This window comes from Silurus aristotelis (assembly GCF_946808225.1).
Source record: "Silurus aristotelis genome assembly, chromosome: 26".
In the NCBI taxonomy this organism is placed as follows: domain Eukaryota; kingdom Metazoa; phylum Chordata; class Actinopteri; order Siluriformes; family Siluridae; genus Silurus; species Silurus aristotelis.
The window spans coordinates 14,643,916-14,670,699 of NC_139599.1; the positions used below are offsets into that span (position 1 = coordinate 14,643,916).

At 40.7% G+C, this 26,784-nt stretch overlaps 1 protein-coding gene across 1 annotated transcript in view; it reads right to left on the reverse strand.

Annotated features, from left to right (window-relative positions):
- The window catches only part of rasa4 (RAS p21 protein activator 4), a 45,217-nt gene that overhangs the window by 10,143 nt on the left and 8,290 nt on the right, over window positions 1-26,784 (reverse strand). Inside the window, exons 2-14 of the mRNA XM_083530688.1 lie at window positions 25,650-25,706; window positions 23,188-23,301; window positions 21,259-21,320; window positions 13,954-14,086; window positions 13,723-13,804; window positions 12,391-12,519; window positions 7,126-7,217; window positions 3,275-3,392; window positions 2,340-2,493; window positions 2,183-2,247; window positions 1,973-2,085; window positions 1,013-1,205; window positions 434-571 (exon numbers count right to left, since the gene is read on the reverse strand). Coding sequence (XP_083386814.1) covers window positions 434-571; window positions 1,013-1,205; window positions 1,973-2,085; window positions 2,183-2,247; window positions 2,340-2,493; window positions 3,275-3,392; window positions 7,126-7,217; window positions 12,391-12,519; window positions 13,723-13,804; window positions 13,954-14,086; window positions 21,259-21,320; window positions 23,188-23,301; window positions 25,650-25,706 — 1,450 coding nt within the window. The remainder of the gene's footprint in view (window positions 1-433; window positions 572-1,012; window positions 1,206-1,972; window positions 2,086-2,182; window positions 2,248-2,339; window positions 2,494-3,274; window positions 3,393-7,125; window positions 7,218-12,390; window positions 12,520-13,722; window positions 13,805-13,953; window positions 14,087-21,258; window positions 21,321-23,187; window positions 23,302-25,649; window positions 25,707-26,784) is intronic.

The window sequence follows — 26,784 nt, forward strand, 5'->3', positions numbered from 1 at the left end:
TTCCATTAATTGATTCTTTATTTTTTGTAATAAAATTCAGGACTATTTTACATGGAGTGTAATTTCTGTATTTATTTATTTATTTTCTTTAAAGATTTTTAAAAACTATCAGTTGATTAATAGGTTATCGGCGAGTACGATACAATCTAGCTATCAATATAGGTCATTCCAGTCAAACTTTATTATTATTTAGATAAATGTAAGTCGCCCTGGATAAGGGCATCTGCCGAATGCCATATAAAAATGCAAAGTGTGCGCATATGTTCAGTAACAGTGTGTTATCTGATGACGACAAACTGACCACAGTTTGCTTAAGGTAGATATGAGACCTGCAAAAGTGTCGATGGAGATGGATAAGAGTTGAATAATTTCCTAAGCCTGAGCCAAATTTGAAAGAGGAAATGTGAGTTTTTGAAGCCGAAGCCAAACTTACTTTAGCCAGGAGCAGAAGGGTGCGGCTGGTACGGGCATCGGCGTGTTTCTCCCTCAGGTGGAAGAGCTTGGGTGACATGATGGCAGGAGAAATGAAGCGTAGACACAGAAAGCTGGTCACAGCGATGAACTTCACTTTCTAGAAGAGCAAACAGAAGTGCATAGGAATCAGCAATGTCAACAATCCTTCATTACTGTTTCAATTACAACAAACATCAGGCTTGCTTGAAAATAATGGGCGATGTACATAATTTTCTCGTTCGTATAATGTGACCTGGTTCGACAAGAGGTGTTTTTGTAACTCAAGCACATTTTTTGAGCACTTCTCAAGAAAAAGGGCGCATGTCCAAGTTTCACTGTTCTGTAATTCAAACCTTCACTCAAACTCAAGTACTTTAAGCACTTAATGCACTTTGTGTAAACCCTCTGCAAAAAATCAGGCACTAGAGCTGTTTCCTGGCTTTCTGTCAGCGAATAAAGCTCATGATCAGTGAAAATATTATATGTACAACTCATAGAGTGAAGCGATACAAATGATTGGATCCAAGCCTGGAGGTTTTTTTTCTGAATATATCTTTACCCTGTATTCCGGGTCTGGGAAACGAGCTTGTACTCTCTGATAGAGCTGCTGGAAAGCCTGGCAGAGCAGCATCGGGCAGTAGGAGGAAGACTGCAGGATGGCAGCCATCAGCTCAGACAGGTACGACTGGAGCAAGCTGGAGCTCTGCTGGATCACATCAGCTTCTGTCTGCAGACGATGCAGTCCCGCGCACCTGTCGGTACAAACGATGAATTTTACATATAAATCCTAAAAAAACAATATATATTTTCAGGAAGATTTATTAGCTTGATTTTAAGTAAATTTACTAGCGATGGAGTGTCCAGTAGTGAATAGCTTCATTTACAGTTTATTGTAAATTAGTCCAATCCCAGATTTAAGATGTGAATTGTGCCTTGGATTGTATTTAAAGCCATCTAAAAGTATGTCAGTGATCGCATGGTAAGTTACACGTATTCAGTGTCGGTTTACGCATCTGCTTAGTGGCCCCCTGATTGTATTAATGATTATGTAAATGACTTGTAGTTAATTTCTAGGAGTTTACCTATTTCTGTCTTTCAATTTTTATGTACAAGATAAAAATGTTTTCAGTAAACTCATAGGGTTTAGGGTTAAATTGGGACCATAGGGTTAAATGAGCCGCTACTAACACACTCACTGTGTTGTATCTGGGCAGACAGAAGAATCTTTTGCTTTTTGGTCCTGAAGCTAGCCATTAAAGTTTTGCACACCGACTTAATCAACCAGACGAGAGACCCTAATTGTAGCTGTAGAGAATGCACTAAAAAAAACAAAGTTTAAATTTAAAATGAAGAAATTATTTCATGACCTTGATTCTGCACTTAAGTTGTGCAGACAAGCGACTAGTGCTATTTTTTTAATAAGTGAAATTTGGAAGTCATAGTTTCCCCCATGGTTCTATGAAACGAGAAAGTTATTGGGACTTTCTATGGTTCCTCATTGCCAGGGTAATTTTCTTACCCAGCTTCTTTCAGTTCCACCTTGTTAGGATCCAGTTCCACATACTTCTTCTCCTCAAAAATGCGATTGATGATGGGGCCGAGAAGCCTGTGGAGATACTGCATCCCGGCCACCTTCAAGCACAGAAAAACATCCTGGTGTTTATAAAAAAAATATAATAATCTAACTAAATTCATTGCATTTATAATATGCCATAACATATGTATTTACCTTGAGGAACGACTCCATGGACTTGGAAGCCAAAGAGTTGCTCCTGAATAAGGTGTTTGGTTCGGCTGAGGAACATCAGAAACAGTGCACGGTTTACTAAAATTGTGTTAATCGGATTTTAACATGAGATATTGGACCGTGTTCCTTATATACATACTATTCTTTTCCAGCTCCAGTTTGAAAAGTACATCCAAGAACTTTTTGATGAGTCCTTGCCCTAGGAAGAGCTTCACTAGATTAGTGGCCACTTCCTGTCTGTTCTCGGACGTTGTCGTCTCGTCGATTAGCATGACCAGGTCCGGCCAGTTGCCCTATGGTTTACACCATGGTCTTATGTTAGGGCATTCAGGAAGATTGGAAAGCAAAAGAGCAAATGTGCACAAACTTTTTTTTTTCTATGAAGGGCCAAACTTAAATTAAATTGTATTTTTTGTAGACAGACAGACAGACAGACAGACAGACAGACAGACAGACAGACAGACAGACAGACAGACAGACAGACAGACAGACAGACAGACAGACAGACAGACAGATAGATAGATAGATAGATAGATAGATAGATAGATTCTAAATAAGTGAAACTTTTAGTACAATGAGAAATTGTATTATAGTATAATAGAATTCAATGTCTAATACAGTCATTTGTTGGCCTTTAATGAGGAACGTGAAGCTGTTTTTTCTTCAAATTTTTTCAAATGGCATCCCCCCTTTTCCTCCATTCTCATATATAGCATTCTGGGCCAAATCGAAGGTAAAAGGCTCTAGTTTGGGCATCTCTGTTTTACAATCGAATATTATTCAACACTTGATTCCATCCGAATAAATGCAGTTCTTTGTTCTAAATATCGTCTTTTTCCCAATGACACAAGCATTATGAAATTTTCATACGCACGATGCGTATGAAAATCCCCCCCTCTGAAAGTGAAATGAGCTCCGAGCCAGTGTAACTGATTTTCCATTAAAGTGACCAAATTGGTTACGGCATCCCATTGTCGTCATCAGACAAGCGAACGAGGAAGTAATTTTCTAAAATTACAGCCACAATGTCTAAAACTGGAAAAAGGGTGGCTCGTGGTAATGACTCAGACTCACGTTGAGGTGAGTCTCGACGGAGCGGCACAGTAATTCGGTGAGCGGCTGGTAATGGCTGGACGGCAGGACCGTCTCGTCTCTGAGTCGCAGCTGCAGCCGTAAGGAGCCCAGCATACCTCTGAGGGACAGACAGAGAGACAGATGTACAGGTGTATTTGCTTCACAGCTGTCACAAAGTTCAAATATACTTAACCTTCCATATTAGCTCTATTAAAAGTCAAGAGTTTTGCTACATTTCAAAGGGTGGGGGATAAAAAAAAAAAAAAAAAAGAGCACGCTATTATTGTACTTTCGTTTAATACCGCAATTTTTCCTATTGCTTTTCACTCGCTCTGAAGATAGATTATGGAAGAAAGAACCCACAAGCTCTGACTCACTCCACTTAAACGGTTCCAGGAAATATGGCCAGAAGGACAGACAAACAATAATAAAGAAAATGAGTCTATTACTGTGAATAAAACGGCCCGTAAAAGAAAAAGCGGCGCGGCTTTAACAGCGCGTGGGTAGACGGGGGGTGTAGAAAGCTGGCGTAGAGAAAACGACTGAAAAAATAAACGAACGCATAAAAGGGAAAAAAACAATGTCACGGTCTGTAGGCGGCAGCTGCCGAAGGTCAGACGAGCATCCGATCTGCTGAAGCTTGAAAAAAAAAAAAAAAAAAAGTGGAAAACAATCGAGCTCTGTTGCATTGTTTGGATTTGTTTCAAATTGTATTTTATTCACATAAAAGTCATTTGTGCATTATTATGAGTGTGTCATAATACTTCGAAATGATTCGCTAAATACTGCTGATTTTAATATTAGATCAAATGATATAACAGATGTCTTCTCATAGATTTAATACAGCACTCAACAACTGTCCTGTGCCGCACACACACTTCCGCTTCCTCCTTTCCCACTGTGTGATTTTTCCATTTTACAAACAGAACATGGTGCAACGCCGGTGCCTCATATCATAATACACTGTTATTTATTTCTGCTCCCAAAAGAATATGATTGCATCCATTTTTTCTCTTCCTCCTCCTCTTCCCCGCTCCAGCATGATATTTTCCCTAGCACCTACTCGAAGCACACCCTCACTCAGCTCCACTCCATCACTTGCACTCCATGATCTCGGCGCCAGAGAGGGCTATCACTTACGAGGGAGTGGGAGTTCTCAAGACGAACGAGCGTGCGCCAACACCACTTACGGCAGCCAGTCACCGAACAGCAGGCAGCAGATGGCAGGGAGTTAAAAAAAAAAAAAAAAGGAGGAGAAAAAAAAAAGCAAACAAAACAATCGAGACGAGGAAAAAGATAAAGGGGAAATAACGACAGCAGATTGACTCACTCGAGCAGGAAGGGAAGGGAGAGATCATGGATGCTTTGTTTTTGGGGAGGTTTTTTTTCCCCCTACAAATGATTTCAGTAGGATTACATCACATCAGCAGATTTGGATTTAAACACCAAAGCCATGTCAGTGATTTGTCGTAGGTGCTCAAAAAATGGGTTTAAACATGATACACTGGCCTTCCTATATAGGCTTTAAACAGATTTCTGGCTTAATACAGTACCAAGCCCTCAAAAAAAGAGAAATAAATAATAAAAATATAATATAATATATATCTGGGGGAGTGGTGGCTCCAGCGGTTAAGGCGCTGGGTTACCGATCGGAAGGTCGGGGGTTCAAGCCCCGGTATCGCCAAGCTGCCACTCTTGGGCCCTTGAGCAAGGCCCTTAACCCTCTATGCTCCAGAGGACCCTTACGAGAAAATCAAGGACCGCGACGTGGGGCCGCCTTCCCATGGGCTCACCACCTGCAGGAAGGGACCGGTGCTGAGAGGATTGGGCAGCAGTCGAAGGCGGGGGCCTTGACAGCCCGATCCCTGGACACGGAGAAGTGTCTAGGGAATCTGCTTAGACTGCTGCCCCCGCGACCCGAATTACGGATAAGCGGGAGAAGATGAATGAATATATATTTCTATCTATCTATCTATCTATCTATCTATCTATCTATCTATCTATCTATCTATCTATCTATCACATGTTTAGAATTTATATAAAACATATTTAATATACAGCACATTTAATAATTTGTTCATTTGTTCGTTTATATATTTGTTTCTTTATTTCACTGATCATCAATTTTTACGGTATGCTGCTCTTTGGGTCAAAAGTATTGGGACACCTGCCTTTTCATACATATAGGATGGCGTCTTTTTTATACACCAATAAGTGGAAAAAATGTCCACAAACATTTGTTTATATAAGGGTATGTATGTATGTATTATTTCTGTATTTATATTCAGCATTTTTGTAGGTCTATATTGCTGACGACTGTTACGTAAACAGAAAAAAAATCATAAATCTGCTTTTTTGGTTGTGTAACCGGTTTTTTGTTTAGCATTTATAGTTCAAGGACAATATTACTGTTGACTGATATCTGTATTTACTATTAAAAAAAACATCCAACTAACAAATCTGTTGCCCTGTTTATTTATTTATTTATTGTTTATTTATTTCTCTTTTTATTCATAATGTCAGGGCCACTGTTATAGAATATAAATCACCTTCTGACCCACACCGTGAGAACGAGAGTGAGAGAGAGTATGTGAATGCATGACTGAACAGATGGATGGATGATTTGGGGTATAAACTCTGTCACACTGCCATGATGTGACGTGTCTACAAAATTCTCTCCTCCTAATCCTGATCTCTCATACACACTCACTCTCTCTCGCTCACACACACACGTATATACACACAGATGCCACATTTGTCATCACCGTGACCCAATCCCTATAGTCTCATAAGCCCTGATGTCATTCTAGTGTCCTTTATAATCCTTCTTCCTTACACACACATGACAGAAGAAAGGAAGTAAGTGAGATATAAAGAATAAAAATAAAAAAGCACCTCCCCTTCATAATCTACACAGACAGGTATACAGTACAGACCAAAAGTTTGGACACACCTTCTCATTCAAAGAGTTTTCTTTATTTTCATGACTATGAAAATTGTAGAGTCACACTGAAGGCATCAAGGGCTATTTGACCAAGAAGGAGAGTGATGGGGTGCTGCGCCAGATGACCTGGCCTCCACAGTCACCGGACCTGAACCCAATCGAGATGGTTTAGGGGTGAGCTGGACCGCAGAGTGAAGGCAAAAGGGCCAACAAGTGCCAAGCATCTCTCGGGGAACTCCTTCAAGACTGTTGGAAGACCATTTTAGGTGACTACCTCTTGAAGCTCATCAAGAGAATGCCAAGAGTGTGCAAAGCAGTAATCAAAGCAAAAGGTGGCTACTTTGAAGAACCTAGAATATGACATTTTTCAGTTGTTTCACACTTTTTTGTTATGTATATAATTCCATAAATAATTCCACATGTGTTAATTCATAGTTTTGATGCCTTCAGTGTGAATCTACAATTTTCATAGTCATGAAAATAAAGAAAATTCTTTGAATGAGAAGGTGTGTCCAAACTTTTGGTCTGTACTGTATATAGGCAAAAGTTTGTGGACCCCTGACCAAAAGATGAATATGTGCATTCTACTAGGTTTTGTGGCGATTTGTACTCATTTAGCCACAAAGGTGTTAGTATTATGTCAGATACTGATGTAGGTGATGTGAGGAGGTCTGGAGTGCAGTGTTCAGTGTTCACATTCACCCTAAAGGTGTTCAATAGGAACAGGTTTTGGTCTCCTAGTTCAAGTGAAGTAAGAATGTAATGCCATCCAATACAATTATCTCTCTCTCCAACTTTGTGGTAACAGTTCAGGGAAGAATCAAATATGGCTGGAAAAGTCAGATGTCCCAATTCTTTTTAGATCGTGCAGAACCCTGCTTGTTGGACTGAATTAAAGTGCACTTACTCGTACTGGCTGTGTTTGGGTTTGTCGGGCCCCAGGCGAAACCAGCCCTCTTCTTGCTGCGCCGACTGAAGCCTGTTAATGTTAAACAGGACCTGAGGGAGAATGCGAGACGTCACGCATCAAAACGATTCGAAAATTAAATGTCAAAGCAGTACTCGGGCCGAGACAATGATCGAGACGTTTATTCGCAGGGCAGGAAATTCGTTTTGACTGACTGCTTCGCAGGCCAATATGAGAATCTCAAAGCTGGAAGGGTTAAAAGCTTTGAAATGTAACCTTAGACATGAACAATGAACCAGATCCAATCTAGAGACAAAGACTCCAATGCAATTTATCGATACCTCGCTGTTTGGTGCTAAATGTAAAGTAAAATCTCGATAACATTAAAGGCACGCTCATGTCATCCAACTTTTTTTGTATTTTCTCAGGCTACACCATAGGACGGGAATGTTTGCTGTTTTCGTTACGATTTTTTCCTCAATTTCCATCCAAACTGTGTCCAGAACTCGTGTGAATGCACTTGAACACTAATAAAACCATTAGACCTTTTGCTATGACCAGAACTCTTCAAATGTACTTTAAACTTTTTAATGTTACCAAGATACTGTTGTGATAAATGTATCGCAGGATTGATTTTGTAATGCCCTGAGTTTCAAAATGTATAAAATCTGTATCACATGCAGGTTTTAAGAACCAGGAGGCAAATCTATAGACTCTGTGTTTATTGTGAATGGCAATTTAATATTTCACTTTTTATCAAATCCAGAAATCCAAAAAATGAGGCTTAGTATTCCACATACACTGATCTTCTTCTTCTTCTTTCGGCTGCTCCCATTAGGGGTCGCCACAGCGGATCATCCGTCTCCATACCACCCTGTCCTCTACATCTGTCTCTTTCACACCAACTACCTGCATGTCTTCCCTCACCACATCCATGAACCTCCTCCTTGGCCTTCCTCTTTTCCTCCTACCTGGTGGCTCCATCTTCAGCATTTTTCTACCAATATAATTCGTGTCCCTTCTCTGCACATGTCCAAACCATCTCAATCTCGCCTCCCTCACCTTGTCACCAAAACATCCTACATGTGCTGTCCCTCTAATAAACTCATTTCTAATCTTGTCCATCCTCGTCACTCCCAACGAAAACCTTAACATCTTCAGCTCTGCTACCTCCAGCTCCCTCTCCTGTCTTTTACTCAATGCCACTGTCTCTAATCCATACAACATCGCAGGTCTCACCACAGTCCTATAAACTTTCCCTTTCATTCTTGCAGATACCCTACTATCACAAATCACTCCTGTCACTCTTCTCCACCCACTCCACCCTGCCTGCACTCTTTTCTTTACTTCTCTAACACACTCTCCATTACTTTGCACTGTTGACCCCAGGTACCTGAATTCCTCCACCTTCTCCACCTCTTCTCCCTGCAACCGCATCACTCCACTGCCCTCCCTCTCATTCACACACATGTACTCTGTCTTACTCCTACTGACTTTCATTCCCCTTCTCTCAAGCGCATATCTCCACCTCTCCAGGCTCTTCTCAACCTGCTCTCTACTCTCACCACAAATCACAATATCATCTGCAAACATCATAGTCCAGGGAGACTCCTGTCTGACCTCGTCCGTCAACCTGTCCATCACCACTGCAAACAGGAAAGGGCTCAGGGCCGATCCTTGATGCAGTCCAACCTTCACCCTGAACCAGTCTGCCGTACCTACTGCACACTTCACTGCCGTCACACTGTCCTCATACATGTCCTGCACCACCCTCACATACTTCTCTGACACACCTGACTTCCTCATACAATACCACAACTCCTCTCTCGGCACCCTGTCGTACGCTTTCTCTAAATCCACAAATACACAATGCAGCTCCTTCTGTCCTTCTCTATACTTCTCCATCAACATCCTCAAAGCAAATAAGGCATCTGTGGTGCTCTTCCTCGGCATGAAACCATACTGTTGCTCACAGATGGTCACCTCTTCTCTCAGCCTGGCTTCCACTACTCTTTCCCATAACTTCATGGTGTGACTGATCAACTTAATTCCCCTGTAGTTACTGCAGGTCTGCACATCTCCCTCATGTTTAAAGATCGGTACCAGCACACTCCTTCTCCATTCCTTAGGCATCCTCTCCCCTTCCAGAATCCTGTTAAACAATCTGGTTAAAAACTCCACTGCCATTAGTCAACACATTTCCCTCTCCATCCTTTATTGCTCTAACTTGCAGTACATCCTTCCCAGCTCGGTCCCTCTGCCTGGCCAATCGGTACAAATCCTTTTCTCCTTCCTTAGTGTCCAACCTCTTATACAGCTCCTCATATGCCTTTTCCTTGGCTTTCGCCACATCCCTTTTTACCTGCTGCCGCATCACCTTGTACTCCTGCCTACTTTTCTCATCACTCTGTCGATCCCACTTCTGTTTTGCCAACCTCTTTCCCCTAATGCTCTCCTGCACTTCCTCATTCCACCACCACGTCTCCTTGTCTTGCTTTCTATTTCCAGATGTCACACCAAGTACTTTTCTAGCTGCCTCCCTCATCGCTCCTGCAGTAGTTGCCCAATCATCCGGCACCTCTTCACCACCACCAAGCCCCTGTCTGACCTCTTCCCTGAACCTCACACTACACTCTTCCTCCTTCAGTTTCCACCATCTTATTCTTCTTTCAATCCTTACTTTCCTCCTCTTCTTCTTCGCCTCCAAAACCATCCTACAGACCACCATCCGATGCTGTCTAGCTACACTGTCCCCCGCCAACACCTTACAGTCTCCAATCTCCTTCAGGTTGCATCTCCTACACAGAACATAATCCACCTGTGTGCACCTTCCTCCACTCTTATACGTCACCCTATGATCCTCCTTCTTCTTAAAATACGTGTTCACCACTGCCATTTCCATCCTTTTAGCAAAATCTACCACCATCTGCCCTTCCACATTCCTCTCCTTAAAAACCATACCTACCCATCACCTCCTCATCACCTCTGTTCCCTTTACCTACATGCCCATTAAAGTCTGCCCCAATCACCAATCGTTCTTTCCTAGGTACACCATCTACCACTTCATCTAATTCACTCCAGAATCTTATCTTCTCCTCCATCTCACAGCCAACTTGTGGAGCATAGGCACTGATGACATTTATCATCATCCCTTCAACCTCCACCTTCACGATCATCACCCTATCAGAAACTCTCTTCACCTCCACTACACTCTTACTGTACTCTTCCTTCAGAATCACCCCTACACCATTTCTCTTTCCATCCACACCATGATAAAACAGTTTAAACCCACCTCCAATGTTCCTGGCCTTACTCCCTTTCCACTTGGTCTCCTGAACACACAGCATATCTACCTTTCTCCTCTCCATCATATCAGCTATCTCTCTCCCTTTACCCATCATAGTACCAACATTTAAAGTACCAACCCGAACCTCTACTCTCCTACACTGCTCCTTTTCCCGCCGTCTCTGTAGACGTCTTCCTCCTCTCCTTCTCCTCCTTCGGCCAACAGTAGCCCAATTTCCACCGGTACCCTGTCGGCTAACGATACCTGTGGCGGTCGTTGTTAACCCGGGCCTCGACCGATCCGGTATGAAATTTTCATTTGTGATCCGCATATTTGATTTGGCACATGTTTTACGCTGGATGCCCTTCCTAACGCAACCCTCCCCATTTACCCGGGCTTGGGACCGGCACTAAGAGTGCACTGGCTTGTGCCCCCCTAATGCCTGGGTTATTCCACATACACTGATCAGAGTTTAAATTAAAAGCACTGTCAACTGACATGAATAGAATTGATTATCTTGTTACAATGGCGCCAATCACATGGGTGCGATTTTTTTTATATACTCAGCACTCATATTAAATGTTTAGAAGAATTTACAGTCTTTGATGGCTACTGAACACAAAAACTGTTCAGGAATAACAAAATGTTCAGTTGATGACTCCCCAAAAATTCAGATCAATCTACATCACAGCTTACAGGCAGTTTACACAATATCATGCAGGGAGTTTTAATGCTATGGCTAATTGGTGTAAATGTAAGACAAGAATCTGTAATCAAGTAAAATTAAAAACAACCCAACGATAAGATAAGAACGGAGATTGAAACCAAAACAGACGGATATAGGGGAAGCATAAACAAAATTATCAAGAGCTGTTCCCTTTCCACAGGAAACGTGCCGCATGCTTGATTAAAAAATCCTGTTTGGATGATCTGTCACTAATACTAAAAGCTTCAATGCTGGCTTACACTATGAGAAGGGTATTTAATGTGTGTATTTCATTGTGGAGAATGGTCCCCTGGTGGTCTAGTGGTTAAGATGCAGCGCTCTCACCGCTGCGACCTGGGTTCGATCCCCGGTCAGGGAACCATCCCCAGCCACTCTTAGTGCCGGTCCCAAGCCCGGATAAATTGGGGAGGGTTGCGTTAGGAAGGGCATCCAGCGTAAAACATGTGCCAAATCAAACGTGCGGAGGATCCGCTGTGGCGACCCCTAACGGGAGAAGCCGAAAGAAAGCTATTTCATTGTGGAGAATGGATCTGGTGCTGCTTGATCTGTTCATCGATGCGTTCGCCGATGTTCCGTAAACCTAAACTTCTACGACTTCTTTCAAACTCGACAGTAATGGACCGAGAACGAATTTATAGCTTACGTGAAAAAGATAAAAAAGAATCTTGACAAAAAAATAAAAAACAGGGTTCGTCTATTGTCTTGAGAGCACACAATTAAAATTGGTCATTGGTAAAGGGGGAGGTATTGTATACTTGCTATCCCCTGTCAATCACGGCTACAATAGCCAATCATGAGCATTTGTGAGCTTGTGTATGCAAGCTTTGCTCCAAGTGTAGCAGTAAACAAGTGGTGCATGCTTTTATATGTTTCTTCATCCTCCCGTATCCTCCCGAGGTGCATTCTCTCTTCTACAGAAAACCAGTCTGTAAATATCGTAACATTAACATTCCAGCATTGCTTTATAAATCATTTATGCAACCCTTATGAATGTCTTATAAAAGCCCAAATGTTGCTAGGTACCCTTCGAATCAGTTTCTGATGAAACAGGGGTGTAAAGCCCATGGCATGTATTTAGAGAAGAACTTAAATTATTGACTCGTATATTGTAGACCCAAAGGTTTCCTATAAAACTCAGATTTCATATTAATGCAATGATTAATTTCCTTTTTAAATTTTTGCAGTTATTATACACCAGTCAATTCAAAAGCTTTGAAGATTTGCTAAAGATGTTTTATTTTTTTTGTGTTACCTTTCCGAGGAAGTCGTTTCTGCTCACCAGGTCCCAGTCCCACACCTCCACGCTGAGCAGGCTGTCATTGTCGTCCAGCTCAAACTCGAAACTCTCGTTCCAGCGTGGATAGCAAGACTTCTTCACCACCTACACAGCCACGGTCTTATGTAAGATCGGTGCCACATGAAGGAACGCTTCGATCAAATGCAGCTAGCAGTTATGAAACACATGATTTAAACCCGATTAGCTAGCTTCAAGAGATTAGCAAAGAGACGGCAATTTATATCAAAACCATCCCTGATCTCGTGATCTTGGGATGAGGCTTAATACAAATCCAAATTAGAATAAAGACATATTTTCAAATGAAAAAAAAAAAGAATAGAAGCTTAAAAAGACACTGAGAGTGTACACAAAATATATTATGCAAGCAATGATGCTTGATAATTGTCCAGTGAAACAGGGGAAGGATTCTTAATAATTAATAAAAAATAATAGCATGTCTTTGAGGTAGTGTGGAACTTTTCATTAAACTTTCTTCCATTCATTAATATTTAAAATCTGCATTCTATCTATCTATCTATCTATCTATCTATCTATCTATCTATCTATCTATCTATCTATCTATCTATCTATCTATCTGTCTGTCTGTCTGTCTGTCTGTCTGTCTGTCTGTCTGTCTGTCTGTCTGTCTGTCTAACCAAGTTTGTGGACACCTGACCATGAGTTTCTTGTGTTTTTTTGAACATCTTATTTCACATTTGCTGTTATAATGACCTCTACTCCAACTCTTCTGAGAAGATGTTCCACTAGATTTCATGTATACCATATATTTACGGAGTTGGGTTCGTGCACAGGGGCATTATCATGCTGAAACAGGTTTAGGTCTCCTCGTTCAAGTGAAGGAACAATGTGATTTTACCACATTTAAAGATTGTGTGCCTCCAAATTTGTGGTAACCATTTGGAAAAGAACCAAATACTGTATGGCTGGAAAAGTCAGGTATCCCAATACTTTTGTCCAATAGAATGTGTCTATTAATCTGTCCATCTATTTTAAATGATATATTCAGTTTTATATTTATTTCTTCAATTACTCTCTGCCTATCATTTTTCTTTAATTTCCTTACCTTCTTTTTTGCAATTTATTCATATTTTTCTTTATTTGCTTTACTCTCTCTCTCTCTCTCTCTCTCTCTCTCTCTCTCTCTCTCTCTCTCTCTCTCTCTCTCTCAAAAAGAGATGTGTAGAAGCTAAACACATAAAACTGAGGATTTCTCTCCCTTTCTTCTCTTTGCTTCACCTTTTCAACATTTAATGTTTAGCTGTGAAAGCTAAGTACACATTCGCTTACTGCGCTTTCATGGGATTTGCCGTTATATCTGACTCGGACAAACGGATCCGATGCTCCGTTGCGGTCTTTTTTAGCCAGGTCTCTGGAAATCAGAAAGGAAACTACATGTTAAAGAGGGCATTTGGTCCAGATATACGCATTTCCATATCCCGAACTAATAAATTATTATGTCGTGATCAATAGTCCACCATCTCTGACATCACAAGTGTACAATTTGTATTTGAGTCTCACCTGGCCTCCAGAACTCGACAGCGCAGTTTTCGAGGCACGCCGCCGTCCCCCAGCAGTGAGATCTGCAAGTGAATCTCTCCCTGAATTTCCTCATCGGGATCGATTTCGGTCAGGTTCATCCAGACATCCAGACCTGCAAATGATACAAAAAAAAAAAAAAGATACCATACACGCTCAAAACATTGCATTGTCATGAATACATAAGCATAAGGTATATTGCAAGATGCTGTAAAGAACAGAATCTGTCCCAGGTCTTGTGGAAACTTCCTCCATTATATTTAAACAAATTCATCACCAGGAAATACATACAAAAATGGGGAAATAAATATCTGCTCATTTTTTTTTCCATTATTTCTATGAGATATTTTATAACACGCTCACTCAGCGGATAGCGTCGTCAAGAAGTCAGCGATCACTCGGAAGAGTTGGAGAACGCAAAAAAGACGGAACAGGAAACAGGAAAGACGAACATGGAGAACGAAATCCATTTCACTCAAAATTTTTATATAATTCACAACGTTAGTCATTTGAGGAGTGTCGATACTTTTACCGTCCTCACTTTTTTTTTTTTTTACATCCCACCCGAAATGTATTCCCTCTTTACTGTTAGAAAAAACTCCACTCTCCTGGGAAGATATTAAATATTTTTAAGTCTGGATGTGGAGATTTGTGCTCATTCAGCCACAAGGGTTTTAGTCAAGTCAGGTACTGATGTTGGTGAGGTGAGAGACCTTAGGTGCAGTTCCAGTTTAACCCAAAGGTGTTCAATAGGGTTGAGATTAGAGCTCTATAGCAGTCCACTCAAAATCTTCCACATATCTCCAACCCATGTAAAGCATATCTTCATGTAGCCATCTTTAAACCATCATTGCAATGATGGAACAGGTTTTGGTCTCCTCGTTCCATTGAGACATCCAATGACATTAATTGTGGGCCTCTAACTTTGTGGTAACGATTATGACTGGAAAAGTCAAGTATCCTGATACTTTTGTTATATTCTAAAACAGTTAAATCTGATTTTGCTCTCACTTTAAAGCACATTTTGCAACATTCTTTGGGTTTCCTTTGCCAGTGAAAAAAGCAGATGGGTGTCCCGCTTTGCCACAGCACCACTTTCGAAATAATCTCACCAGCTAGCGCTAATGAACAGCTGTTTTAGAAATCAGCGAGAAGCCCAAGCTCTAACAGTAGGACCAATCGTGAGAGTACGATCTGCAAGTCTTAAAAGTTTTAAACAGATGTAAATTCTTTTTTTCAGCTCTTGAGATGCCGTTACCACTCCATAGTTGTGTGTTCATAGCACCATTTCATAGTCGTAATTTATTATCATATTATAACATACTCTAACAATATCGCAACACTAACTAGAATTTGACACGTTTTTTTTTTTATTATGTACTTTACAGCTATACAAAAAAGTCGACAATCTTTCCAGGATAATAAAGTAAAAAGAGCAAAAAAGTAGGGATTAATTACAATCAACAAAACAAGTAACAGATGATAACAAAATAAAATACAACTCTGGATCCTCAAGATCCAACCAAAACTGTATTGTTTTTTCTTAAGTGTTGTGTATTTTACACTCTAAAAAAGCGATATCGATCAAATATGACTGCCAAAGGGACAAATCTGAGGTAAAAATGTTTAGCAGCAGTAAGATCAGCTGACTGCATCTACCTTCGATAAATAGTCAATGAGACTGCAGGATCATCCAGTAAAAGAAAATCTAATGGGTCCACAATTGGTCCTTTTCATCCATTTATTGTTATGTTGTAACACTTAATTTCTGCTATCACATAAAGGTTTCTTTGCCTGAAGTTACCAAGAAAACAAGTCCACAATGAGGACTTTCTCATAATGGAAAACCCACTAATATATCCAATGCTGTGAAGACTCCTTTATTAAATGTTAATTAAACAAATATACAGTATATATACACTTTATACTGTATTATACATGTATCCTTAACAATATTTTATACTGCCCAAAGCTCTTTTGTAAGGTTTGAATATCGACCCCTGGATTGGATCTCTTGAGACGTACACCCGCTGTACAATGAAAATGAATCTGACATCATATCAATATCTCTGTGCCTCAGGCTTTAAGAAGCTTAGTGTAATCGATTAATTCCTGTCCGCAGATTAACCGTAGACCTGTAAGCTTTCTCAGAATTACATGTCGGGGAGAATCAGAGCGAAACCCGCTGAGGAAAAAGACTCTATAGAGAGATCGGGAAACTGCAAAAGCAAGGTCAAAAGACAAAACGCGTCATCCCTCCCTGCTTAGGAAATCAATCGAGCAAGAAACAAGGAAACTAAGCACTATAAACAGGGGTCAGTGGGCACCCCGGCGGTTTCAAGTGCTGCATTAGTGACCTGAAGGTTTAAGGGTTTTAATTCAAGAACTGTCACACTGCTTTTACACCTTTGACCAAGAGAATAAGTGTGAATTCTGTAGCGATTGTGTAACTCGCCTTGTGGATTTCATTCCATTGCTGTACAGACTGTAAGGCAGGGTATTAAATAGGTAATAAGACACAGTGTGAGGTGCTAATATAGGAAAAGAATCACCGACTTCGCATTTTGTGAGGCTCAACAACCTCGTGTCGCACATCACAGCCTTGGGAAACATTGTGATAAATGAATTTGCCCCTTTCATCTCCATTCAGAAAAGAATATAGTCTAAAGCCATTTAAATGTCTAAAGCCATTTAAATCTGTAGTGGATATACACAGGAAATCCACAAAATAAAACTATATGATCAAAGTATGTCGACACCTAACAGATCCAAACATGCTTTTCGAACATTACTCATTTAGTCCACATTGTTGCTGATATATGAAAAGAAACAACGACTTCCCATTTTGAGACGCTCAACAACCTTCTGCCACAGCTATATTCCTTATATTCCTTATAATATGGTTTATGTGTTACCTCATATTTATACCCCTGTGAAACAAGGTATGGTTGAACAATTTCTAGTCACTAATATATAAAATATCTATTGAAATATATTGTATAAATGCATGAATTCATAACGGTAGCAATAATTGTGGCACAAACACACAGTATCTGACAAAAAGTGAGTACACCCCTAACATTTCTGCAATCATTTTAGTATATCTTCCGAAGGGACAATACTATAAATATAAAACTAATGTGCAGCTTGTATAGCCGTACAGATTTACAGATTTGCTGAGAAAGCTAAAGGCAAATGTGATGGAGTGGCCAAGTATGTCTCCAGACCTGAACCCTTTTAAGCATCTGTGGGGCATCTTCAAGCAAAAGGTGGAAAAGTGCCATTTGTGTCTAACATCCAGCAGTCATTATGGAGGAGTGGAAGAGGATCTCAGCAACAACCTGTGCAGCTCTGGTGAATTCCATGCCCAGGAGGATTAAGGCAGTGCTGGATAACGACGGTGCTCACACACAATATTGACACTTTGGACACAGTTTTGACATGTTCACTCACTTTTGTTGCCAGCTATTTAGACAATAATTGCTGTATGTGGATTATTTTTAGAGGACAGTAAATCTTTACTGCTATACAAGCTGCACATTGACTCTAAAATATATATAAGTTTCATTTCTATAATATTGTACCTTAAAACCATATAATAAAATGGTTGCTGAAATGTGAGGGGTGTACTCACTTTTTAGTGTAGAATATAAATCCATTTTGTGTTTGCACTTTGATATCCATCAGTGGAAATTTCATTTTGTGAATGTTTTGGAAGAACAGATAAAAAGGGTTGGTCTTTTTTTCACAGCCGCCTTTGTTCATATTTAACAAGGCTGCCAATATTAGTGAAGGCTGCTGGATTTATATCACTGGATTCCAGCGAAATCCTTCATAATCACTCTGTGTGTATCACAATGGAAAAAGTCGGCACAAGTTCTTTTCCCTATTAGTATTCTAAGTCAGCCATGTCATGCTCCATTATGCTCTTTTTTGTCTTGCTCCATTGAGTACCCTGAATATAAATTGCACCCGGCTAGGCCTTGTCAGTTTTTTTACCATTTAGATGAATGGAAAAAACACTTCTGCTCTTTGTATGCGTGTATCACTCCAGGGGTTTTTTCGAACACGACGCTGCTTTCAGAACGTGACCGGGAGGCATGTTCGGCGTTCGCTTTGAACCCGTGTTACGTTAATGAGCTCTGCAAATTTAGTCGATTACTCGCCGCTGCTGTTTGCCCAACATTTCCAGTCTGCGTCCCTGTGGTCTCGGGTTCGAAAAAACAAAAGAAGAAGCAATCAATGTAAAAAAAAATTTTTATTGTTTGTTACTGTCCAGTTAAGAGGGGAAAATTGGATTGCAATTAAGTACAATAACCACCAGGCCTGCACGTGTGTGTGTGTGTGTGTGTGTGTGTGTGTGTGTGTGTGTGTGTGTGTGTGTGTGTGAGAAAGAAACCTCGGACTACGAGGATGAGAATTAGACCGTCCGATTGCGAAGGCAAAAGACGGCATGAGAAAATATCATATAGCTATAATATTATCAGCTGTTAAAGATCTGGCATGTGATGTTGTGAAAGTCTACAGGGAAGTGACATCACACACAAACACGCACACACACACACATTGGGGATAACCTTTAAAATGCTTCTGCTTCAAACGGCTTGTCTGCAGACGGTGGCACCTTTTTATGTCCCAGGGTCAGTCATTATTGATCTAATAATCCCAGATCAACTTACGACAACACACAGTCTACACACCGTCAAATCGGTTACTTGCAGGTGTAAAATCAGAAAAGGAAGGTTTCATGTGAACCCTTAAGTCAAATCGGTCAGTTGAGAATGACACTATATGGTATATTATACTGATATACTATAAGTATGAGTATGGTTTTAGTTATGAAAACTGGACTTTACGTGACTATGTGATTCACTGACCTGTAACCATGAAGTTTGCCTCGCGCTTTCTTTTTCCTTCTCACATTTCATCCCGTCTCATCATGACGCCTGCGTCATGCTCCTTATCCACATCGCTTTTCATTATCGCCACCATTCGCCGACTGCAGTCAGACAGTCAGTCATTCAGTCCGTCAGGCCGCTGATTACCGCAGCATATGTCACAGTTTTACATAATCGACCCGATAAACTGGGTTACCGCTCACATCAGCACCTCTATAGGTGGCGAACCAGGTGTGGGGTTTAATCGATTAGAAAAAGTCATAACGTGTTTTTTTCAGGTCGTCCCAATTTTCCAAAAACAGTTCCCTTCCTGGCGATGTACTCCAGCCACTTGCTAGCCTCCAGCTGGGCGACGCATTCTCACCCTGTCAACCACCACGTAGGGAGTATGCTGCTATTTCTATGCGCGTCTCAACCACCTTCTCATTAAATCGTAACAGGCATGGCTTGCGAGAAAAGAAGAGAGTTCAAAAGCTGTCTCGCTTCATGGAGTAGAGGGTGATCGTATAAATGGCTAGTTCTTGGATGCGCCATGAGGACTAACGCGACATAGAACAGCCTCTGATGTGCATTACATGTACACAAATAGAGGTGCATATCTAGAAATGCCCAGAATCACATTTGGTGCCACATAAATACACCGATCAGGCATAATGGTCATGGGACTTTGGTTGATCTGACCCAGTAACTCAGGTCCTTATGATTGCAAATTGTTCGTGCTTTCAACCCTCAGATCTTTGAGAACTGCACACTTGTTGCCTAATATATCCCAGGCATTCACAGTTTCAAGATTCCTATTGTCAACCCCCCAATGGCTCCGCCCTCCCACAATGATGCTCCACCCCCACACCATGCAAATCTATTGCAACCTTCGATAAAAAAGTTAAACACCTAAAAAATCATTGTAAAATTACCCAAATTCAAGTATGTAAACATATACTGTATATTAAACTTCAGAAAAACAGGCAAATAATTTAAATGGTGGCGGGGCAGGGGGTGCTCACTGCCACCCCTCAGCTGGTTTTGCCCTAGGCGACTGCCTAGTTTGCCTATGAAAAAAAACAGTGCCATTGACCTGTGCCATTTTAATAAATATATATATATGGTTTTCTTAATATATATACTGTATACTGTAGTAATCAGTGCTAATGTTGTAGCTGGTTGGTGTATGTACAGTATATATAATAAAACTGTGTAAATGAGCAGAGAGCAATTATTGAAGGTTCTTATCCCCATCTTGGTCCTTTCAGTTCCATGTCGACGCAGGGTCAACCGATGTAAATCGTTGCCCACTCATGCCGTGAATAAGGTTCTCCGCCACTTGAGAGAATGTCGGCCCCCGCAGCATTCTGTGACTCAGTTGCCTCTGTCTTTAGCCTCCTGAACATCAATTGAGCCCTGCCCATGCATGAGTCAACCCTGACAGTCTCCTGGTGGGACTCTGTTGCTAAACTATTTGAAGTTTGAGGTTTACGCACTTCAGAGGCCTGCATCTTTAATGAGGCACAAGCTCGAATCCATACAAACAAAACAACCAATGCTCAAATCGAAACAAAATAACCTAGCATGGTTAGCTAATTAGCTATTTATCAAACTCTACATGGATTTCTGTTTTTATCTCAAGAGTTCGGATTGTACTTGATGGTTTCCATCCACACAAACTATAGAGGGTGGTGTAAGGTACGGTCACTGTAGATACTACCACTAGGTCATGTCCTTGGCCTGGAATGAAGAAGTCGATTTTCAACCATTGGCTCTTTCAATACTGATATTCACAAGATACCTTTATCAGTGGACAAAAAGGTTTAAGACAACCTTGTGTGGGGATTTAAGGAACCAAGGCAACCACATATTCTGAACAAAACAATATGGCCCAATGTTTTTCCATGCCGCTTCAGTTTTACATATTATATAACATTACAATGACACATTCTTTTTCGATATAGAGAATCTGAATTTGAGGTTGATTATTTATATAATTTCTATTTGGTACACATTATAGGTACTAGGTTACAGGTACTAGGATATAGACATAGGTAATGTTGTTTCCAGTTGCTGCCTTGATGTGTATGAAAATCCAAAAATATATATACATATTTTAAGTATGAAAGGCATTTTGCAGTGAAACTATTTAACAAAATAATCAATTAGATTTTATGGTGCATTTCTACTACGTAGTGGGAATAAACAACCCTTGGGTATGAGGAAATACCGTATACCAGTCAGTTCAGGGAAGTGAGATAGACAAGGGCTGCTTGTATTCTGGAGTCTTTGGGTGAATTTGCAAAAGGTTAATAATGCACTTATTTGAAACCAGGACTCATGTGACCTACCAAGTCATTATGGGTGATTCTGAGCTAACTTGCAATACTGTGATTAAGTGCTTTACCTTGTGGTTTGACACCAAGTGCTTCTTTGCTGATCGAGACTTTTCCGATGACATCATCACGGCTGGAACAAAACCACATAAAGGAATAAACATTTGACAATATTCGCACTGTTATTTACTATTGTTTATAATATTATATATATATATATATATATATATATATATATATATATATATATATATATATATATATATATATATATATACATACATACAGTGAGAAAAATAAGTATTGAACACCCTGCTATTTTGCAAGTTCTCCCACTTAGAAATCATGGAGGGATCTGAAATTGTCTTTGTAGGTGCATGTCCACTGTGAGAGACATAATCTAAAAAAAAAATCCAGAAATCACAATGTATGATTTTTTAGCTATTTATTTGTATGATACAGCTGCAAATAAGTATTTGAACACCTGAGAAAGTCAATGTTAATATTTGGTACAGTAGCCTTTGTTTGCAATTACAGAGGTCAAACATTTCCTGTAGTTTTTCACCAGGTTTGCACACACTGCAGGAGGGATTTGGGCCCACTCCTCCACACAGATCTTCTCTAGATCAATCAGGTTTCTGGCCTGTCGCTGAGAAACACGGAGTTTGAGCTCCCTCCAAAGATTCTCTATTGGGTTTAGGTCTGGAGACTGGCTAGGCCATGCCAGAACCTTGATATGCTTCTTACAGAGCCACTCCTTGGTTATCCTGGCTGTGTGCTTCGGGTCATTGTCATGTTGGAAGACCCAGCCTCGACCCATCTTCAATGCTCTAACTGAGGGAAGGAGGTTGTTCCACAAAATCTCGCAATACATGGCCCCGGTCATCCTCTCCTTAATACAGTGCAGTCGCCCTGTCCCATGTGCAGAAAAACACCCCCAAAGCATGATGCTACCACCCCCATGCTTCACAGTAGGGATTGTGTTCTTGGGATGGTACTCATCAGTCTTCTTCCTTCAAACACGTTTAGTGGAATTATGACTCAAAAGTAATATTTTGGTCTCATCTGACCACATGACTTTCTCCCATGACTCCTCTGGATCATCCAAATGGTCATTGGCAAACTTAAGACGTGCCTGGACATGTGCTGGTTTAAGCAGGGGAACCTTCCGTGCCATGCATGATTTCAAACCATGACGTCTTAGTGTATTACCAACAGTAACCTTGGAAACGGTGGTCCCAGCTCTTTTCAGGTCATTGACCAGCTCCTCCTGTGTAGTTCTGGGCTGATTTCTCACCTTCCTTAGGATCATTGAGACCCCACAAGGTGAGATCTTGCATGGAGCCCCAGTCCGAGGGAGATTGACAGTCATGTTTAGCTTCTTCCATGTTCTAATGATTGCTCCAACAGTGGACCTTTTTTCACCAAGCTGCTTGGCAATTTCCCCGTAGCCCTTTCCAGCCTTGTGGAGGTGTACAATTTTGTCTCTAGTGTCTTTGGACAGCTCTTTGGTCTTGGCCATGTTAGTAGTTGGATTCTTACAGATTGTATGGGGTGGACAGGTGTCTTTATGCAGCTAACGACCTCAAACAGGTGCATCTAATTTAGGATAATAAAGGAGGTGGACATTTTAAAGGCAGACTAACAGGTCTTTGAGGGTCAGAATTCTAGCTGATAGACAGGTGTTCAAATACTTATTTGCAGCTGTATCATACAAATAAATAGTTTAAAAATCATGTATTGTGATTTCTGGATTATTTTTTTTTATTATGTCTCTCACAGTGGACATGCACCTACGATGACAATTTCAGACCCCTCCATGATTTCTAAGTGGGAGAACTTGCAAAATAGCAGGGTGTTCAAATACTTATTTTCCTCACTGTATATATATATATATATTCGATTATAGAGACATTAGCAAAACAGCATATGAATTACTCATTATGAATGAAGTAGGGAAGACATGGCACTGTTTGTGTGACGCACATTAGGACCCTGACCTGAGATTGTCCTCATCCATCACATACAGGGACACCGTGTGAAAGGAAGGTGGAACGTGGACGTTGTATTCCTCTCCCCAGAATGGGGACAGAGTCTTCCATATTGTTGCTGTCCTAAGTAGAAAGGGTATTAAAAACAATCTTAAAAACAAAGCTGATGCAATTTGTCAGTTAAAACAATTTGAGACTAGTTAGCTGTTAGCACAAGTGTATGTGAAAAGTGCTAACTGGTCCTGAAACCCTTTGCATTATAGTTCTTAGCATTGTTGGGTTTGCACTTTGTTGGATGTATTCCCAATGTAATATTCCTGGTGCTCAGGTCCGCCCATTTTCCTTACATTCATGGCATTTGGCAGACGCCCTTATCCAGAGTGACTTAGATTTTTCGCATTAATACAACTGAGCAACAATTGGGTTAGGTGAATTGCTCAGGGGCCCAGGAGTTTCAGGTTGGTGTGGCTGGGATTTGAGCTCATGACCTTTTGGCTCCAAACCACTAAGCTAACATCTCTACCTACCATTTAGAGCTCATTTGGAACCTCCTGTGTTATATAATGTACTATAAGATTCCCAACTTACTGTCGTTAACTTCCAATCACCAAAAAGAAGACCATTAGATTCCAGTCCAGATTTAGGTTCTCTTTGCTGTTATACTAACTTCCTGGATCAATCTTCTGTGAAAGGCTTCCTCTTAATTTTGCCGCATTTACAGAATGGGGGTATTTGTGTTCACTAAGAAACACAAGTTTTAGTGAAGCCTGATGATTTATGAGTCCTGGGGTGCAGACGGAGTCCAAGTTCATCCCAAAGGTGTTGGTTGAAGTCAGGGCACTGTGCAGGACACTCAAGTTCTTCCACAGCAAACTTGATTAAATGGAGCTCACGTTGTGCATCCAGGCACTGTCATGTTAAACCAGTTTTGAGCCTCGTGGTTTGAGTGAAGGAAAATTATATCACATTGGATTTGAATTGCATTCAAAGATTGTCAATTGTCTGAAAGCAACTTGGAGGCAATAAGTAAAAAAAAAAGCCTATATATGCTTGTGATTGACAGGTGTATACAAACGTATTATAATATATCGTAGATTAACTGGAGAGTATATACGGTCAGGGAACCAACCCCAGCCATTAGGGTTGCACAAGACAGTGCACTTCTAGTGCCGGTCCCAAGCCCGGATAAATAGGGGGGTTGTGTTAGGAAGGGCATCCAGCGTAAAAACATGTGCCAAATCGAACATGGGGATCTCGAATAAGGATGATCCTCTGAGGCGACCCCTGAAGGGATAAGCCGAAAGAAAGTTTATATACAGTTGGTATCAGCATGACTTAAAGTCTAAAGCTAGTAAAGAACACCTTTGGCAATTCTATTTCATATCAATGTTTGGAGAAACAAACTTTCCAGATGCCAAGAGTGTATAAAGCTGGTATTCATGCTAAAAAAAGATTTTTCAATGAAATGCAAGTGGAACATCTGGACATTTTTTAAATTGTCAGGTCCTAGTTAATCATGCGGTTAAATGACCTAACTTGTTGCATAAAAACATGAAAAACACGTATGTGCCGACTTTATCATATTAGGAATCGACTATAAAAAAAAAAAAAGTGTTAGTGATTTACAAAGGAAACGCTTGCCTTTTAAAAGAATGAATTATACCTCATTTCCATAATAATCGTATTAGTATTTTATGAAATCCAACAAAATGGATTACAGGGTCTGTTGGTACTTGGCAACACAGAGAAACCAATACGGTCTCAGTAAACACTCTGAGTTATTTGGATCACATGAAGACGATTCTGCGAGTAAACCATTAACCGGAGAGTCTTGTGTTTTTTTACAATGTACTCTGGTCTGAAATGCCAGTGTACTGTTACCATGAAGCCTTGAAAAATAAACCTACTCGTCTCCTGGTTTCAGTGGAATGCCGTGGGTTTTGTGATTCATGTGCACGTTTAATTCCTCATGACTAAGTGCTTTCATTACTCACCAGTGTCTCGGTGTCAACATGGAATGTCATTTCGCCATTTTTTAATTACAGGATATGAAAGAATTCCATTTATAGGCGGCTGCAATGCGAACCATACGCAGCGCTTGAGTCACTCAGTGCTGACACTGATGCTATGACACCTCCTTAATGGACTTTTCAGCGTGGCGCACGATTCCGTTTGATTTGCGGAGGCCGCTCCCGGGGTCTCGATGTAGCACGGGGGGTTGAGACGTCATTGATAAATAAAGCGATATTTCATCAGAGCGCACAGCACGACCAAACACAGCTTCTGCTGTTTTACGTGCTGCTGCTCTCAGCAGTTTATTCTGTGCAAATTAAAGTCAGGACTTCAACTGCAAAGACTGGAATGGAAATGAGCTTTGGTGTAGGGAACCTTTTAAATCTAGGCTAATCATCTTACAGGAGATGAAGAAGAGTTCAAATATGAGGCAAAACAGAAAATCAGTTGTACTGTACCTTATAATGGCCTCGTTGTCAATTCTCACGATGCAGTATGGGTCGCTGCTTCCGGTTCTACAAAAGAATTCATAAGACCAGTTAATGAATTAAAGTGTAAAACCAGTGTAAAAAGCACTGGTTAAAGTGGTAAATTCCCTCCATTTTTTTATATCAGCTAATCATTAAGTAACATTATTAACAGACCAGCAGGTGACACTGACAATGTTCATTGGCTTTTTAAGCATGGCCCAAAAACAAAAAAAAAACGTATATCCAATATACAAACACAAATCCCATTCTTCATCTGAAGACCAGTAACAAACGTCTCCCGTTACTCTTTCATCGCATGTGCCACAGGTGAGATACGTGAATCCTTTGGTGTGTTAAAGCCTGTGCCAAAGGCTACGCCTACGTGAAGGAGTCCCTACTGAAGCCTTTGGAAAGTGAGCTTCAAAGCAACCTCCAGTCAAGATACACACATAGGCCGAGATCCAAAACGGGTGGCCTGAAGCATAGACAGATAAATTGACAGACGGTGTCAAAAACATACGTTAATGTCACACGTCCCGGAAAAAAGGGAATTTCGTTGCTTTGAAATGACGCATCCTAAACCGCACCTTAAGCACTGCGCAGTCCTGTGACTTCGCTGGAATCCTTTGGCGAATTGTCAAGAAGGCATGGAATTAAAAAACAAGCAATGATAACATCACAAAGACAAACTTACTCAGATGTTGACCATTACAATCCCTAAAACATAATGTTTTCCCTATTCATTAAATAATTTATTTATCGTAAATAGGCCACATATGTCCCTTACGAGGGAAATATCAAGGTCCGTGACGTCAGAGTGATGTGGGGCCGCCTTCCCGTGGGCTCACCACCTGCAGGAGGGACCATAAGGGACGGTGCTGTGAGGATTGGGCAGCAGTCGAAGGCGGGGGCCTGCTTAGACTGCTGCCCCCGCGACCCGAATTACAGATAAGCGGGAGAAAATGAATGAATGAATGAAGGCCACATATGCACTTCTGGTTCGATGCTAACTGCATTTCATTGGCTCTACACGATGACAATAAAGTTAAATCTAATCTAATCTAATTAAATCTTTTCTTACAATATACAGAAAATTGACCCCAGAAGTGTCATAAAACGCTTG